The sequence below is a fragment of the Rhinoderma darwinii genome, chromosome 4 (assembly GCF_050947455.1).
Source record: "Rhinoderma darwinii isolate aRhiDar2 chromosome 4, aRhiDar2.hap1, whole genome shotgun sequence".
Taxonomy (NCBI): domain Eukaryota; kingdom Metazoa; phylum Chordata; class Amphibia; order Anura; family Rhinodermatidae; genus Rhinoderma; species Rhinoderma darwinii.
In genome coordinates this window covers 110,141,862-110,157,760 of record NC_134690.1, presented here as the reverse complement: position 1 = coordinate 110,157,760, position 15,899 = coordinate 110,141,862, and the positions used below count along the sequence as shown (strand labels likewise).

At 43.1% G+C, this 15,899-nt stretch overlaps 1 protein-coding gene across 1 annotated transcript in view; it reads right to left on the bottom strand.

Annotated features, from left to right (window-relative positions):
- SLC9A9 (solute carrier family 9 member A9) overlaps positions 1–15,899 on the bottom strand; it is an 885,771-nt gene that overhangs the window by 718,227 nt on the left and 151,645 nt on the right. Inside the window, exon 6 of the mRNA XM_075861458.1 lies at positions 15,294–15,399. Coding sequence (XP_075717573.1) covers positions 15,294–15,399 — 106 coding nt within the window. The remainder of the gene's footprint in view (positions 1–15,293; positions 15,400–15,899) is intronic.

The following is a 15,899-nucleotide window of genomic DNA, read 5'->3' as shown; positions in this document are numbered from 1 at the left end:
GACTGAGGAACATGATGGGGTTAAATACTATTAATGTGAGGCACGTGGAGGATCAAAATTCATCACACCTCGTGCCTCACATCAGAAAATGGAAGTTTTTTTTATTATCATTGTTGGCAAAAGTATCGTTTTGGTATTGAGTATCACAATACTACACAAAGTATCGGTATCGAAGTCCAAATTCTGGTATTGTGACATCCCTATTGTGAACTACAGTGAATCTCCTCGGGTAAAGCTATCTTCACTGCCTCTTGTCATAAGCTGCATCGCGCTGATTGGTCAGCGTCAGGGTCAGTGAACATAGCTCCACCCAGGGGGATTCATTGTAATTAACGCCCGTTGGCTAACTAGAGTGAATCACGCTATCGGGAGCCAAAACAAACGGGGGACAATTACTCAGAAACCGGGGGGGAAAACAAGAACAACAAAAAAGGCGACGGAAAGTAATATATGTAAATTGGACCTGTCTTCTTTAAGCGGTTCAGATGTGCGAGTTCACCTAGTGCACTGTTATGGTATTTTCACACGGCAACGCCACATACATCTGAAATTACAGAGCTGTTTTCAGGAGAAAACAGCTCCTGAATTTCAGACGTTTTTACAAGTGCACACGTTTTTCGCGGCGTCTTTTACGGATGTAATTGGAGCTGGTTATCATTGGAGTCAATGAAAAACGGCTCCAATTACGTCCCAAGAAGTGTCCTGCACTTCCTTGACGCGGCCGTAATTCTACGCGCCGTGTTTTGACAGCGACGCGTAAAATGACAGCTCGTCTGCACAGAACATTGTAAGACCCATTGCAAGCAATGGGCAGATGTTTGCCGACGTATTGGAGCCGTCTTTTCAGGCGTAATTCGAGGCGTAAAACGCCTCCATTACGTCTGAAAAGAGGTCGTGTGAACATACCCTTATTATACCACTATAACATTTTAGAGGACTGGTTTGTGACTGCAGTGAACACACATAATATACCGATTGCAAACTTCTTCTTATAAAAATCGGATCCGTTGTAATACAGTACACTGGAATAACTGTTCAAGTTTATTTAGTTGAAGTAAACCATCTGGTAAGACTTAATGCTGCCTGGCATATGGGGACAACGTGCTTTGAAAGTGTAAATTTCAAATGTAAAGTGTCTTTGATGCGAAACCTGCCACTGTAATAAAATTGTGGCGGAATAGTTATTTGCAAACTTGATACCCACAGTATTGGTTGGCATGACGCACAATTAATTCCCTGCCTGCTTTTCCTCTTTTAAATCTCACTGGTAGATAAATGAACAGCGTTAGCTCTGATGTGATTCACATTGACAAATACACACACCGCATTTGAATTGAACCTTCCTACATTTTTCTCTTCCCAAGAGCAGAGGAATAGTTTGAATTCCACCCCTTTCTACTGTCGTCCATGCATACAGGGATGTAACATCACTAAAATAAGTTAATTACATAGGACAACATCAGTCAGAAAAGAAAGAAACTGCATTAAAATATTGTGTACATGGAAGGCTTATAATTCTAATTTGTTAGATCAGAAAGCAATTTGGCTCAGGCATTGTGAACGCTCAGGGCTAGTTATATTTACATAAGCTGATAAACAAAAGACTCCTAGATCTGGTATTCATGGTCGTGCTACTATTCATCTGTTCTCCTTTCCACCCTGAACAATAGTTTTAAAACAATGTTTGCCAAATGCTGCTGTAATATCAATATATTTCTAATATATTCACATATTAAAGTAATAAATAGTTTACTTATACATAAATAAAGGAGGTTAAAAAGTTCCACCTCAAATTAAAGAGGTTTTTTGGTTTTCAGCTATTCATCAAGTCAGTGCTGCTTTGGCCATAGAGCATATGGTGCATCTGCATTGGGTATCCCGGTGGTGGCGCCGCTTTCAACTGTGCAATTCTGAGGTAAAGTAATGGGGGCAAATGGGGCAGCAACAGGTACAGCACTGGGGGTAGTAGCTGGTTCGGGAGATTGTATAGAGGGTAGGGGATGTGTTGGCAGTGGCGGATTAAGAAGACCATGGGCCCTGGGCTGTTACCCAAACTTGGGCCCCCCTTCTCCACCACCACCCTGCCGCGCCGTAACTATTGCTAACACTACCTAAACACTAGTACACAAAGTAGGCACATTATGCACAAAGTACACACAGTACGCACATTATGCACAAAGTACGCACATTATGCACAAAGTACGCACATTATGCACAAAGTACACACAGTACACAAAGTAGGCACATTATGCACAAAGTACGCACATTATGCACATTATGCACAAAGTACGCACAGTACACAAAGTACCACATTATGCACAAAGTACACAAAGTAGGCACATTATGCACAAAGTACGCACAGTACACAAAGTACCACATTATGCACAAAGTACGCAAATTATGCACAAAGTACGCACATTATGCACAAAGTACGCACATTATGCACATTATGCACAAAGTACGCACATTATGCACAAAGTACACAAAGTAGGCACATTATGCACAAAGTACGCACATTATGCACAAAGTACACAAAGTACCACATTATACACAAAGTAGGCACATTATGCACAAAGTACGCACATTATGCACAAAGTACACAAAGTACGCACATTATGCACAAAGTAGGCACATTATGCACAAAGTACGCACATTATGCACAAAGTACACAAAGTACGCACATTATGCACAAAGTATGCACAGTACACAAAGTACCACATTATGCACAAAGTACGCACATTATGCACAAAGTACACACATTATGCACAAAGTACACAAAGTACGCACATTATGCACAAAGTACCCACATTATGCACAAAGTACACAAAGTACGCACATTATGCACAAAGTAGGCACATTATGCACAAAGTACGCACATTATGCACAAAGTACGCACATTATGCACAAAGTATGCACATTATGCACAAAGTATGCACAGTACACAAAGTACCACATTATGCACAAAGTACGCACATTATGCACAAAGTACGCACATTATGCACAAAGTAGGCACATTATGCACAAAGTATGCACAGTACACAAAGTACCACATTATGCACAAAGTACGCACATTATGCACAAAGTACGCACATTATGCACAAAGTACGCACAAAGTACGCACATTATGCACAAAGTACGCACAAAGTACGCACATTATGCACAAAGTACGCACAGTACAAAGTACGCACATTATGCACAAAGTACGCACAGTACACAAAGTACACACATTATGCACAAAGTACACAAAGTAGGCACATTATACACAAAGTATGCATAGTACACAAAGTACACACGAGTATGCACATTATACACTAAGTAGGCACATTATACACGAGTATGCACATTATACACAAAGTACACCTTGTAAACACATGAATATGGACATTAAACATACATGAATATGGACATTAAACATACATTAATATGGACATTAAACACACATGAATATGGATATTAAACACACATGAATATGGACATTAAACACACATGAATATGGATATTAAACACACATGCACTTACCTTTTATGTCTTCACTGCAGCTCTTCTCCTGCTCACAGCACAGAGCCCGCCGACAGTCTCCCCTCCCCCATGTCCCGACAGCTAGCAGCAGAGATGTTTAGAGCAGGGAAGGGGGGCTGGAGGGGGAGCTTCTAAAGCAGCACAGACCACGGCTGCTAAGTAGAAGCAAAGCTCCCCTCGCCTGACAGGTGCGGTCCTGGCACCAGGGCTCCCTCCGGTGCTAGCGACGCCACTGGGCATGAGGGGGTTCGGGCGGTCATAGGCTCCTTGGGCCCCCTGGCAGTCTTGGGCCCCGGGCGACCGCCCGAAACGCCCTAATGATAATCCGCCACTGTGTGTTGGATGGGCAATGTTTCGCTGGGAAACCTTGAGTCCTGGCATTCATGTGGATGTCACTTTAACATATACCTCCTGCAGACAAAGTACACCCTTTCATGGCAACGGTATTCCCTGAGGACAGTAGTCACTTTTAGCAGGATAATGAGACCTGCCCCCCCACACACAAAAAAATTGTTTAGGAATGGTTTGAGGAACATGACAAAAAGGTCAAGGTGTTGAATTGGCCCCCAGATTTTTTTTAGATCTCAATCCGATTGAGTATCTATAGGATGTGCTGGAAAAAAGTCTGATCTATAGAGAACCCGCCTTGCAATTTACAGGACTTAAAGAAACTGCTGCTTACATCTTGGTGCCAGATACCACAGGACACCTTCAGAGGTCATGAGGAGTCCAAGCATTGACGGGTCAGAGCTATTTTAGGGGACCCACACACTACAACCAATGTGACCCCTTAGATAGAACAAAATGGCGACTTTTCTTTGAAGGCGACATGATAAAGTCAGTGGCTTTCCATGCAGTTTTACAGATGGTACAATGCACTCAGGTAGGTAATGTTCTTCTGGCATTCGCCAAACCCAGACTCGTCCATCAGACTGCCAGATAGAGAAGCGTGATTCATTGCTCCACAGAACCTGTTTCCAATGCTCCAGTGTCTAGTGGCGGCTGCTTTACACCACTCCACCTGACACTTGGCATTGTGCTTGGGGATGTAAGGCTTGTATGCAGCTGCTCGGCCATGAAAACTCATGCCATGAAGCTCCCGGGGCACAGTTTTTGTGTGGATGTTAATGACAGAGGAGGTTTGGAGCTCTGCAGTTATTGAGTCAGCAGAGCATTGACAACATTTATGCACTATGCGCCGCAGCACTAGGCGAGACCGCAGTGTAACTTTACGCGGTCTGCCAATTCGTGGTTGAGTTGAAGTGAATCCTAAATGCTTCCACTTTGCAATAATAGCACTGACAGTTGATTGTGGAATATCGAGGAGGGAAGAAATATAACAAACTGACTTGTTAACATAGTGGAATCCTATTACAATACCATGCAGGAATTCAGTGAGCTCTTTAGAACGACCCATTCTTTCACAAATATTTGTAAAGGCGACTGCATGGCTAGGTGCTGGATGTTATACACCTGTGGTAATGGGACTGAATGAAACACCTGAATTCAATGATTAAGGCTGTATCCCAAAACTTTTGTCCATATAGTGTAGATGGCATATCCTAGTGATATCCCACCAATGTCTATCCTGAGATATTTTTGTAAAACCCGACATGAATAGAGTGCCCCCCACCTAGTGTTCTTCTCCACATATATAAAGCACAGACCACTGAGAAATCAATATTGTACTTGAGATGACTGCAACTCTCTAAGCATTAATTGTATTAAGCACAAGCTCTGTCAGTACGCTTCTTTTTAAGAAAGTGATTACAATCGATTTTCCAATTCATTCTTGCTTCTTAAGAGTAAGAGGTGAGAATCTAAACGAAAGTTATTTGAAGAGTTGGAAAGAAAGAGGAAAAACGAGTTTAACATGATCTCAGCTTTGTGAGGAGAGAAGAGATGAAATCTTGCCGCAGAATATCTAGACCCAACATGTGGATCCCACTACAGTAATTCAATAAACAACATACATCACGATAACAAACGATCTGAGTCAAAGTCATAAAGTGGAACAGGTACAGCAGCGTTTCGTGTTCTTTACTGCTCAGACAACTGCTTAAAATGAATATATCCTACAGTGAGCATTGGGCACAGGTAATGCAGAAAATACAAGTCACTTGTAATAATCAAATGCACAGATGGAGCCAAACGGATGAAGACTTTCAATTCTTCTCTTCATTTTAAAAAGGAAACAAGAGGATATGAATACTTTGTAAAGCTAAGTAACGAACATTCAGATGTGGAAAAGGAGCATGTTTGTAAGAATAATCAGTCTATTCTTGTGATATTTGTCTGGGGAAGGAATGCAATAAGAAAGGATTATTCACTGTGTTTTCTCTTTCATACTAATGAGAATATGTAACTTCTATATGTAAACTCGGCCCTTTTTATTTGCACAGAATTTTTCTTCTTGTTTCTTCAAAGTCATTTCAAAGACATTTGTGATGTGTCAGTCCCAGGATGGGGTCTGGTACTGCGTCTCCTATTAGAACAAGCAGGTACCTGAGCTTGTTTTCGGAGAGGAGGTGGCAGAACATTTGCTGCAAACTACAAATGTCAACCCAACATCAAATGAGTCCTAGCTGTTAGACCCCCACAGATATGTCTTCTCACGTGTCACACAAATCCAACTCCAGCCAAAACCTCATAGTTTGGATTTGACTGGTATTACCACTTTCTCCAGTTATAAGGTTCCTTACAATATTGACCTGCGTGTAGTAAGCAAACGCCTGCAGATATGAAGAGCACCAGGTGATCACAGTAACTTTCCTCCCCTGAGTGGCCAATCATTCGCTTTGCAGTACAACTGTGTTTTATACACTGCTAAAAGACTGTTTTGTTAGTTTGGGGCAAAATTTGACGCTTGTTCGAGCTCTTACTGCTCTCCTGTGAGTACATTGGGGAGGAAGATTGTGCTTTTCTGCTTTCAAGACTAAATGTTCAGAAACGTCTGGAGTGGCCCATTGAAACGTTATGTTTTGTTACTTTAATGCATCTAAAATTAAAAAAAATAAAAATTAAGCAACTTTGCAAATGGTCTTTACAAAAACAGTTGTGTGTAGAGCAAATATGCAGACTCTGTCTCCATAGTTACAGACTACAAACAAGCAATATGTAGTCTGATCCTGCAATTAAACTCCGTTCCACCAGTTCCTTAAATCTTGCTATCATAAATTAGGTTAGGTTATGACTGATAGATCCGTCCCTATACACGTGGATAGGGCAAAATCTGTCAATCATAAGAAGGAAGGTGGAGGAAGGCAGAAGGGAACCACCCATCGACACATCTTGCAGAGCCTGGCATTTTACACTCATGCATGACAGCATTTATACTATAATTACTGTTAAAAAAAAGGGTTAGTTACACCTAAACCTATTTTCCTAAATTAACCTGCTATGTTACTACCTCAGATCGGGCAGCATGACCTTAGTGACTGATTCCCTTTAAATACTGAGTTGAAAAGAGAGCATATATTAATTAAACACGCTTATTTTTTTGATCACTGTAATAGAAAAAAGACTAATTAAATTGAAAGCCCTATGAATACTTGTAACACCCCTGGACAAATTTTACCCATCATTAATCTCAGTGGTTCTAGTCTTTTCACCAGTGAAATTTGATTAATGATTTCACAAAAGAAAAGAATAAAGGAGTTTTAAAGATTACAGCCTATGCTAAAAAAAAAAACCCAACCTGTTATGAATTGCTGCTTAACCTGTGTAGATTAAGTTTGTTTTATTAAAACGTTTTGTGGCTGATCATGTAAATTGATATAGTTAAATTTTAGAGCTTTAGGTGCATTAACCGCCTACACACTAATAGCTTTCTGTGTTGTACAAGTTGTACCAAGAGCTGTACTTTTTACAGCATAAGGCCGGATTCACACAAGCGTTGCGCATCTCGGATGTGAAAAACGGCAGTTCTTCACATCCGAGGTGCATCCGTGCTGTTCGCTGTGGGACGCGTTATCACGTCTACGGAGGGATGCGTGAAGCGTGAAAAAATAGGACATGTCCTATTTTCTCACGGACCCTTCACATGGTGCGTTGAATCAACGGCCGTGTGAACGGCCACATTGAATTATATAGGTCCGTGTGACGGCCGTTGTTTTAATGGCCGTCACGCGGACGTATAACACGTTCATGTGAATAAGGCCTAACTCTTCATTACTTTATGCCTGATGCTGTATAGAAGAGGAATCATTTCTGCTATTTTATGGGGGAAACTTAACAAGCAGATATTTTAGATTTCTCATTTCTAATGCACATGGTACAATACAGAGTTATTCAATGCTGGCACTAGTCAGCCCGCCACGGAATGAATACTACCCTTCCTTGGGAAAGGCCCCACGCTCTGGACCTTTGTGAAATTGGCAGCTGTATCAGTAAATTGTTTGTATCCTGTTTTTATGAAAGGGAAATCTTTAGTAATTAATTTTTTTATTTCTCTAAGGGCATGTTCACACGCATAATTAAAAACTGCTTCTTTTTACACAGCATCTTTTAACGGGCCGTTTTTTAAAACAGCGGCGTCTGACGCCGTGTTTTTCATTGATTTCAATGGGAAGCTGTTTGTCAGTGTTTCACTAGCGTGTGAACATACCCTAACACTGGAGTATGCCGTTATAAAGGTAATACTTCAACAAACAACTTCAACACTCAAGTTCACATATGGTAGGTATACCGAGGTAGACATCTTTATCTTGACTTTTAACGTATTAAATACAGTCTCAAGAAACTTGACTTTTTCAATGCAGCAAGTTATCAGAGTCACGTTATCAGAGTCAAGATAAACTTGGCTACATCCATATTCTCTCAATTAGCACTGGTCCTCAAGACTTCAATGGAGGAGAACTAAAAAACTCATAAAGGACTTCCGGTTCCGGCGCTGGGATGTGAGGACGGAGCTGCATGAGCTCCTGAAGCCCTGATCCCCTAACCCATCTACGCCACACACCCGCAGGATATAAACACCCAGGCATTAGGAGGAGAGGTGGGGGACAAGAACCGGGAGGTTTATGGAGAGATATCTCCTCCGGAGCGGCAGCAGAGAGATCTCCTGTCCGGCCGAGCACAGCACACGAGGTGAGGGGCCATCCAAGATGGCGGCGCCGCTGCAGCCACCACTTTCACAGAGCCGGTCTCAGAGCCCAGAAATTCAGAGGGAAATGCTATCGCCGTCGGTAATGACTGACTCACAGATTGATTATCGGAAGCTGGCAATTGAGGTAGCTACCCAACTGGCCCCCGACATCAGAGAATCCTTAATAGCCACAGTCACAACAACGCTCCAAAAACTCCAAAATGAGGTGACATCTCATGGCAATCGACTAGATGAATTGGAGCAGCGGGTTGGCCTCATGGAGGATGAATCAGCAGGGGCACATACCTGCATTAGAGACCTAATGCGAGATAACACAAAACTCAGAGACCGCTTAGAAGATCTTGAGAATCGGTCCAGAAGAAACAATTTAAGGATAGTGGGACTGCCTGAGCATATTAGACCGCAGCTCCTCCAGGGCATCTGCGAGACGGAGTTACCAGAAGCGCTAGGTCTGACCAGATCTTGCAGAGTGGAAAGGGCACACAGAGTGGGCCCCCCTGGTCCGAGCGCCAACGCCAAAGGAGAGCCGCAAAGCAGACCGCGCCAGGTGATCATGCGGTACTTGGATTACAATGACAAAGAGGAACTTTTGCGCACTTTCAGGAACCGCAATACCCCTTTGCATATAAGGGGGGCAAAAGTCATCCTGTTTGCAGATTATTCGGCAGAAGTCACAAGGCGGCGGAGAGCATTTGGAGGGGTTTGCACCTCCCTCTACAAACGCAAAATTAAATTTCAGCTACAGTATCCGGCCACTTTGAGGATCATGCAGACGGATGGCGCCACCAAGGTATTCCACAATCCTGAGGAGGCGGCATTATATGTAGACAAGATCCCTGGACTTCGGGGCCCTAGACAATCGGGAGAGGAGACGGCGAGTCAAGATACAGGAGGTGAAGGTCCCCGTACACCAGTTTCTTCATCGAGGGACTGTACATGGTCAGATATCGCCCGCAATTCCACTTCCTCACCCAAGCAACAACGGGCAGAATCGTCGAAGATGCCACATCGACAACGCCCAGAAAACCGGCTTGCAACCATCCCGGACTGATAAGTATCGCATAGAGGCTCCATGAGCGCATTTGATTGTGCCTTATATATTAATGTGGCAATCGGTTCTGGTGGGATATTAGGCCGACAAAATTTCTGCTATAATAGGCATAAGCACTTGTACCCGTGTTGTATAGGAAGCCCAACTTATTTTTTGATACTTTAAAAATTAAAATGTGAAGTTCCAATATATCACGAAAAGATGGCGGGAAGGGGAGGGGGGGAGGGGTCACAGACCAGAAAAAAGTGAAGTTATGTATGCCAATTTAAAGTTTGTCTCACAGGAAATGCTGGTGACATTCCTGGATGGGCATTTTGTTGTTAAAGGTTGTGCCAATTTTCTGGCACCGAATGTAAATGTTGTTATTGTAATGTTGGGAGCAATCTGGAGCAGACGCCGCCGGGCGGCTACCAAGGCAGCAAAGCACGCTTGCCTAGAATTAGATATTTATGACCAGTCAATTGTGAACCTTTTCGGAACGCCCACTTTATGCAGCTGACCTCGTGGAATGTAAAGGGGCTTAGGTCCCCTAACAAGAGAATGATGGTACTCCGTCACTTAAAAAAACTCCATACGGACATCGCTCTTCTTCAGGAGACACATTTGGAGGAGAGCGACTTCCACCGCATGAAAAAGTTGTGGGTGGGCCAAGTATACGGCTCTTCAGCTTGTGGCCGTAAAGCGGGGGTACTTATTTTAATAAATAGAAACCTGGTACACGAGGTAATTCATACTGATGCAGATAAGGAAGGGCGACTGCTCCATATTACTCTAAGCACACCATGTGGGGTATTAAGCATTTATAATGTGTATGGACCTAATAGTGATAATATTGAGTTTTTCAATGGTTTGGAAAGGGCCCTTATGTCAGATAATGTCCAGCACAAAATAGTGGGAGGTGACTTTAATTCAGTTTCTGATCACAAGGAGGATAGACGCACACACAGTTCACAAAGCACGGGATCCATTCCAACAGGGGCTCCCAGAAAACAGGACCGAGTGTTGGGACCTCTGATGGAAAGAATACACTTAATAGATCCCTGGAGAAGGGGTAACCCGGATGCCCGGGAATTTACACATTACTCCCACGCTCAACAGTCCTGGTCCAGGATTGACTACCTCTTAATATCCCCAACACTACAACCGAGGCTGAGAGCCGCTGAGATAGGGGACCTAGTGATCTCAGATCACGCCCCGGTACGAGTAGATTTTCAGGAAATATATCCCAGAGGATCAGACTTCATATGGAGATTCCCGGCTCATTTAGCAACTGATGACACCTTTGTGAGACAGCTAAGAGGGTGGTGGTTAGAATACACGTCGACGAATTCAGAACACAGAGATGACCCCTCACTGTACTGGGATACGGCCAAGGCAGTGCTGAGGGGAAGGGTAATGGCGTATACTGCCAGCAAAAAACGGGAAATAACACAAAAATTTAATGCTTCTAGTGCTGCACTGAGGGCAACCTATACAGCATATTTGGCACACCCTACATTAGATGCCAGACAGGCCTGGATTCAGGCAAAACACTCTTTTGACGAGTGGGCAGCCCAGAAAGAAACAATATATACTCGAGACTTTGAAGCTACTTTACATAAGTTCGGAAGTAAGGCGGGTAAACTTTTGGCCAATATGGCTCGAGGAAAGCGCTCAGTGCAGCACATAGCGAAATTAAGGGATCATAATGGGCGAGAAACATGCGATCCAACTAGTATTAATTCCATCTTGGCTAAATTTTATGAAGAGCTGTACTCTGATACATCTTCCCTTCCGCTGACAGACACACTGTTAGACAAGGTCACTTTACCGGTCATCTCCGCGGAACAGTTGCAACTTCTAAATGCCAGGGTCACAAGGGGGGAGGTGGATGAGGCAATAAGAAACCTTAAAAATAGTAAGGCGCCTGGTCCAGATGGACTGACCGGCGAATTTTTTAAAGTAATGCGGGAACAGATTACGGAGACTTTGGTCTCCTTGTTTAACAATGCTCTGGGAGAGGAGGGGTTACCACCATCAGCAGACACATCTTATGTGAAATTATTGCTTAAACCTGGAAAGGACCCCCTACTACCAGGATCATACAGACCCATATCGCTCATAAACGTGGACGCTAAACTCCTTTCCAAAATCATAGCTGATAGGTTAGCGAATATAATGCCGTTCCTCATAGCCCCAGAACAAGTAGGTTTTATTAAAGGTAGGTCGGCGGTCACCAACATCAGGACGGTTCTGGCAGTGCTAGATAGAGTACAGCATAACCCATTTCCGGGGGAACATTCGGCTTTACTTTTACTTGACGCGGAGAAAGCTTTTGACAATGTTCGTTGGAATTGGTTGGATGCTGTCCTGGATAAGATGGAAATAACGGGGGCATTCAGGATATTATTACACCACATATACAAAGACCCTAAGGCTAGAATCTCCACACCAGGCTTTCTGTCTAAACCATTCCGTCTATGTAAAGGTACAAGACAGGGGTGCCCGCTATCGCCACTGCTGTTCAATCTGGCTTTGGAGCCGCTGGCACGTTATCTGGCGTCATCCAATTTATATACGGGCATAAGGGTGGGGGAGATGGAGGTCAAGGAAACGTTGTTTGCAGATGACATCTTGTTATTTCTCGCAGACCCCCTTAAAGATGTTCCGCGTATCTTCCAGGCATTGAATGACTTTGGGAGCTACTCAGGGTACAAAGTTAACACGTTAAAATGCCAGTTATTAGATTTGGAAACGCAGGACCCAACATATAGGCGGTCCCTAGCCTCCCTGGATGTTGAGATGGCTAAGTCAAACATTACTTATCTGGGTATTAAAGTGGGTCGGGCACCCAACTCGCTGTATGATCTAAATTATCCCCCCCTTATACAAGATATCCAAGCAGATCTTCTGAGATGGCACAGTCTACCTCTATCACTGATGGGAAGGAGCTGTTTGGTCAAAATGTCAGGATTTGCGAAATTACTCTACCCGCTCCAGACTATCCCACTTCTGGTCAAGCACTCAGATATCAATACACTCAACTCATCATTTACCAAATTCATATGGGGGGGGGAAGAAACCAAGAATAGCGCTCACGAAACTCATGATGAGGAAGGCGGAAGGAGGGGTAAATTTCCCTAACATTCGGGGTTATAACCTGGCCTGCTTGAGTAGACATCTGCTAGATTGGAAACACAACACAGAGTTCCACTCCAATACTAGACTGGAGAGACAGCTAGCAAAACCTTGGGATCTCATGGCTCTGGTACACACAACGTTCACTTGTCTCCCAAAGATCGTCAAGAAATCATCTCTGTTACGAGATACCATCATTGCCTGGAAGGTATTGCGCAAACACTATAACCTCTCTTATCGCATTTCAAAACATATGCCCTTATGGCAACACCCAGAGTTTGCAGCAGGAAGATCTAACAAGCTAATGTCAGAATGGAGGGAGAAAGGGGTAGCGACTCTGGGGGATATGTTCCACGCGCAGGATAAGAGGTGGTTAACCTTGCAGGAGCTCCAGAATAAATATGTTTTTGTTCGGCATCAGCACTTACAGTACTTACAAATAGTTAATCACTGTAAAACTAAACTAGCGGATGTAGCGGATGAGGTCCCCCCCAACCTGTTTGATTCATGGTTCACGGACAATCACAGACACTCCATTTCCCAATTATATAGTACACTCAGACCAACACTAGTGAAGATGTCCCCGGGGCAGGCCTTTGGGAGATGGGAAAAACTGTTTAATTTACCAGGCATTGAAAAGCATATTGAAAAAGGGCTGGTGGATTTCAGGGCACACGTGCACAACGAAAACTGGAGGGAAACTCATCTGAAGATCATTCACCAAGCAATATATGCATTTACCCTGGCCCCCTCCGCCTCACAACCAGATAGGAAAACGTCATGCCCTAGATGTAATATCTCAAAGACAGACATGTATCATGGCCTTTGGGCGTGTGCACATATTCAGCCATTCTGGGGGGAGATAACATCCTTATTGCAGCAGGTGGGCAGGTTCCATGGGAATTTAGGGCCAATGGAGGTCTTATTCCATATACAACATGATGGAGAATTAGAAGAGACAGAAACGACACATTTAGCTCCCATGGCCCATGCCACACTGATAGTGGCAAAGAGATGCATACTCCAAAACTGGCTGGTAGCTGAAGTACCGACTCAGAACATGGTGGTCCAGGGGTTGAGGAAACTGTTTTATCTAGACCGCATTGGTATATTACAGAATAAAGACACGCAGAGCAAAAAATTCTTTGAGAAATGGAAGCTTTTCCTCACAAAATATTTCACCAGTGAAGAACGAAGGGACATCATAGATCCGTTTACGGGAACGTCATGGTACTTGATTGAAGATCTTAAGGGCACTTTAGGGGCACTGAAAATATCACGGGAGTAAAGCATATATATCCACTGGGATTTCTTTATTCTTGCGGACTAGCTGCCTGAGTTGGTGAACTGCTTCACGAAGCTCCAATTGTTATGTATGCTCCAATTTCTTATTTGTTCTGTGTATTGTTTAGTTATGTAAGTTAGGCAGATATGCAAAGTTATGTAACAATGTTTACAGGAATACCCGACAGGTGGGGTTAAAGGAAGGGAAGGATAGAGGAGATAGAGGAGATGAAGGAGGGCTGATAGCCCATGGGGAATAACTTCCAAGATCAAACCTAGTTTGCTGGGAAACATTCACTATCACATGTTCATTTATACATTTTTTGTAATGTTTATTATTATGGCAATGCATTACTGTATGATTTGTGTTTTTTTTGTGTGGTGAAAAAATTCAATAAAAATATGTTTAAAAAAAAAAAAAACTCATAAATCTATGCAGACTAACGCAGAACATCATATTGCTACGGGAGCAGAGTAAGGGTATGTGCACACGACCTCTTTTCAGACGTAATGGAGACGTTTTACGCCTCGAATTACGCTTGAAAAGACGGCTCCAATACGTCGGCAAACATCTGCCCATTGCTTGCAATGGCTCTTACGATGTTCTGTGCAGACGAGCTGTCATTTTACGCGTCGCTGTCAAAATACGGCGCGTAAAATGACGGCTCGTCAAAAGAAGTGCAGGACACTTCTTGGGACGTTTTTGGAGCCGTTTTTTCATAGACTCTATTGAAAATAGCTAGAAAAATGGCCGTAAAAAACGCTGCGAAAACGCTGTGAAAAATGCAGCGAAAAACGCGAGTTGCTCAAAAAACGTCTGAAAATCAGGAGCTGTTTTCCCTTGATTTGTTAATCGCGTGAACATACCCTAAGTCTGCCCGGAGAGTGCCGGTTTCATACGTCCACGTTTACGTTTATTAACATAGAACTACATATAGCGCCAACACAATATGCAGCATTGTACAGATGTTGTCACCATTAACTACCTGTCCCAAAGAGGGCCCAATTAACATATCAGTATGTTTTTATAGTGCGAGGCAAAAATCGAAGTACCTGGAGAAAAACTACACAAACTCAGGCAGAACATACAAACTCTACATGAATGTTGCCATTTGTCGCATCGAGGCCCCAAGTTCGGAAAGGCATTTTAAATGTTGAGTAAATTAAATTTAAAGAAAAACATGATACAAAGGAGAGACAGTACACAGTGCTTACTATGTGAGGACAATGGCAACAGCATCATTGAGGACGCTCTCTCCAAATAGTAGAGTATACAGATCGGTATCCACATGAAGTTCATGGAAAATAGCCAGCACCGTTACTGAAAAAAACAAAGCAAAGCAATTATTTTTATAATTATACCATCAACGACAAGGAGAAATACAGCAATGGAAATATATCATAGCTGGATCACTGCTAGCGGCCTTTCCATGATGACAAGCCAAGACCTTGATGTATTCACATTCATATACTAATATTCAATAAATCAGTCAACCGAAGATTATAACAGCTTGTAACAAATGTGGGTAGGTGCAGAGTTCCTGACATCATCTGCTCAGTTGTCCTTCAATTTTCAGAAATTTTACAATCCTTAATAAATTCCCCTTAGGTGAAGGTTCACTAAGCCATGTTCCTAACATTTAATGGCGCCAACTTCAACAGTCGTTAATCACAGCACTTTCCTCATAGACACTGACCAGGGTTGAATTATCCTAGATGTCTGTTTCCATAATAGCACTATCAAGTGCAATGGTCCATGGTGCTAACGAGATGTTAATGAGGCTAGAAAAGGACACTTGACTGTACGTTTTGCTACGCTCT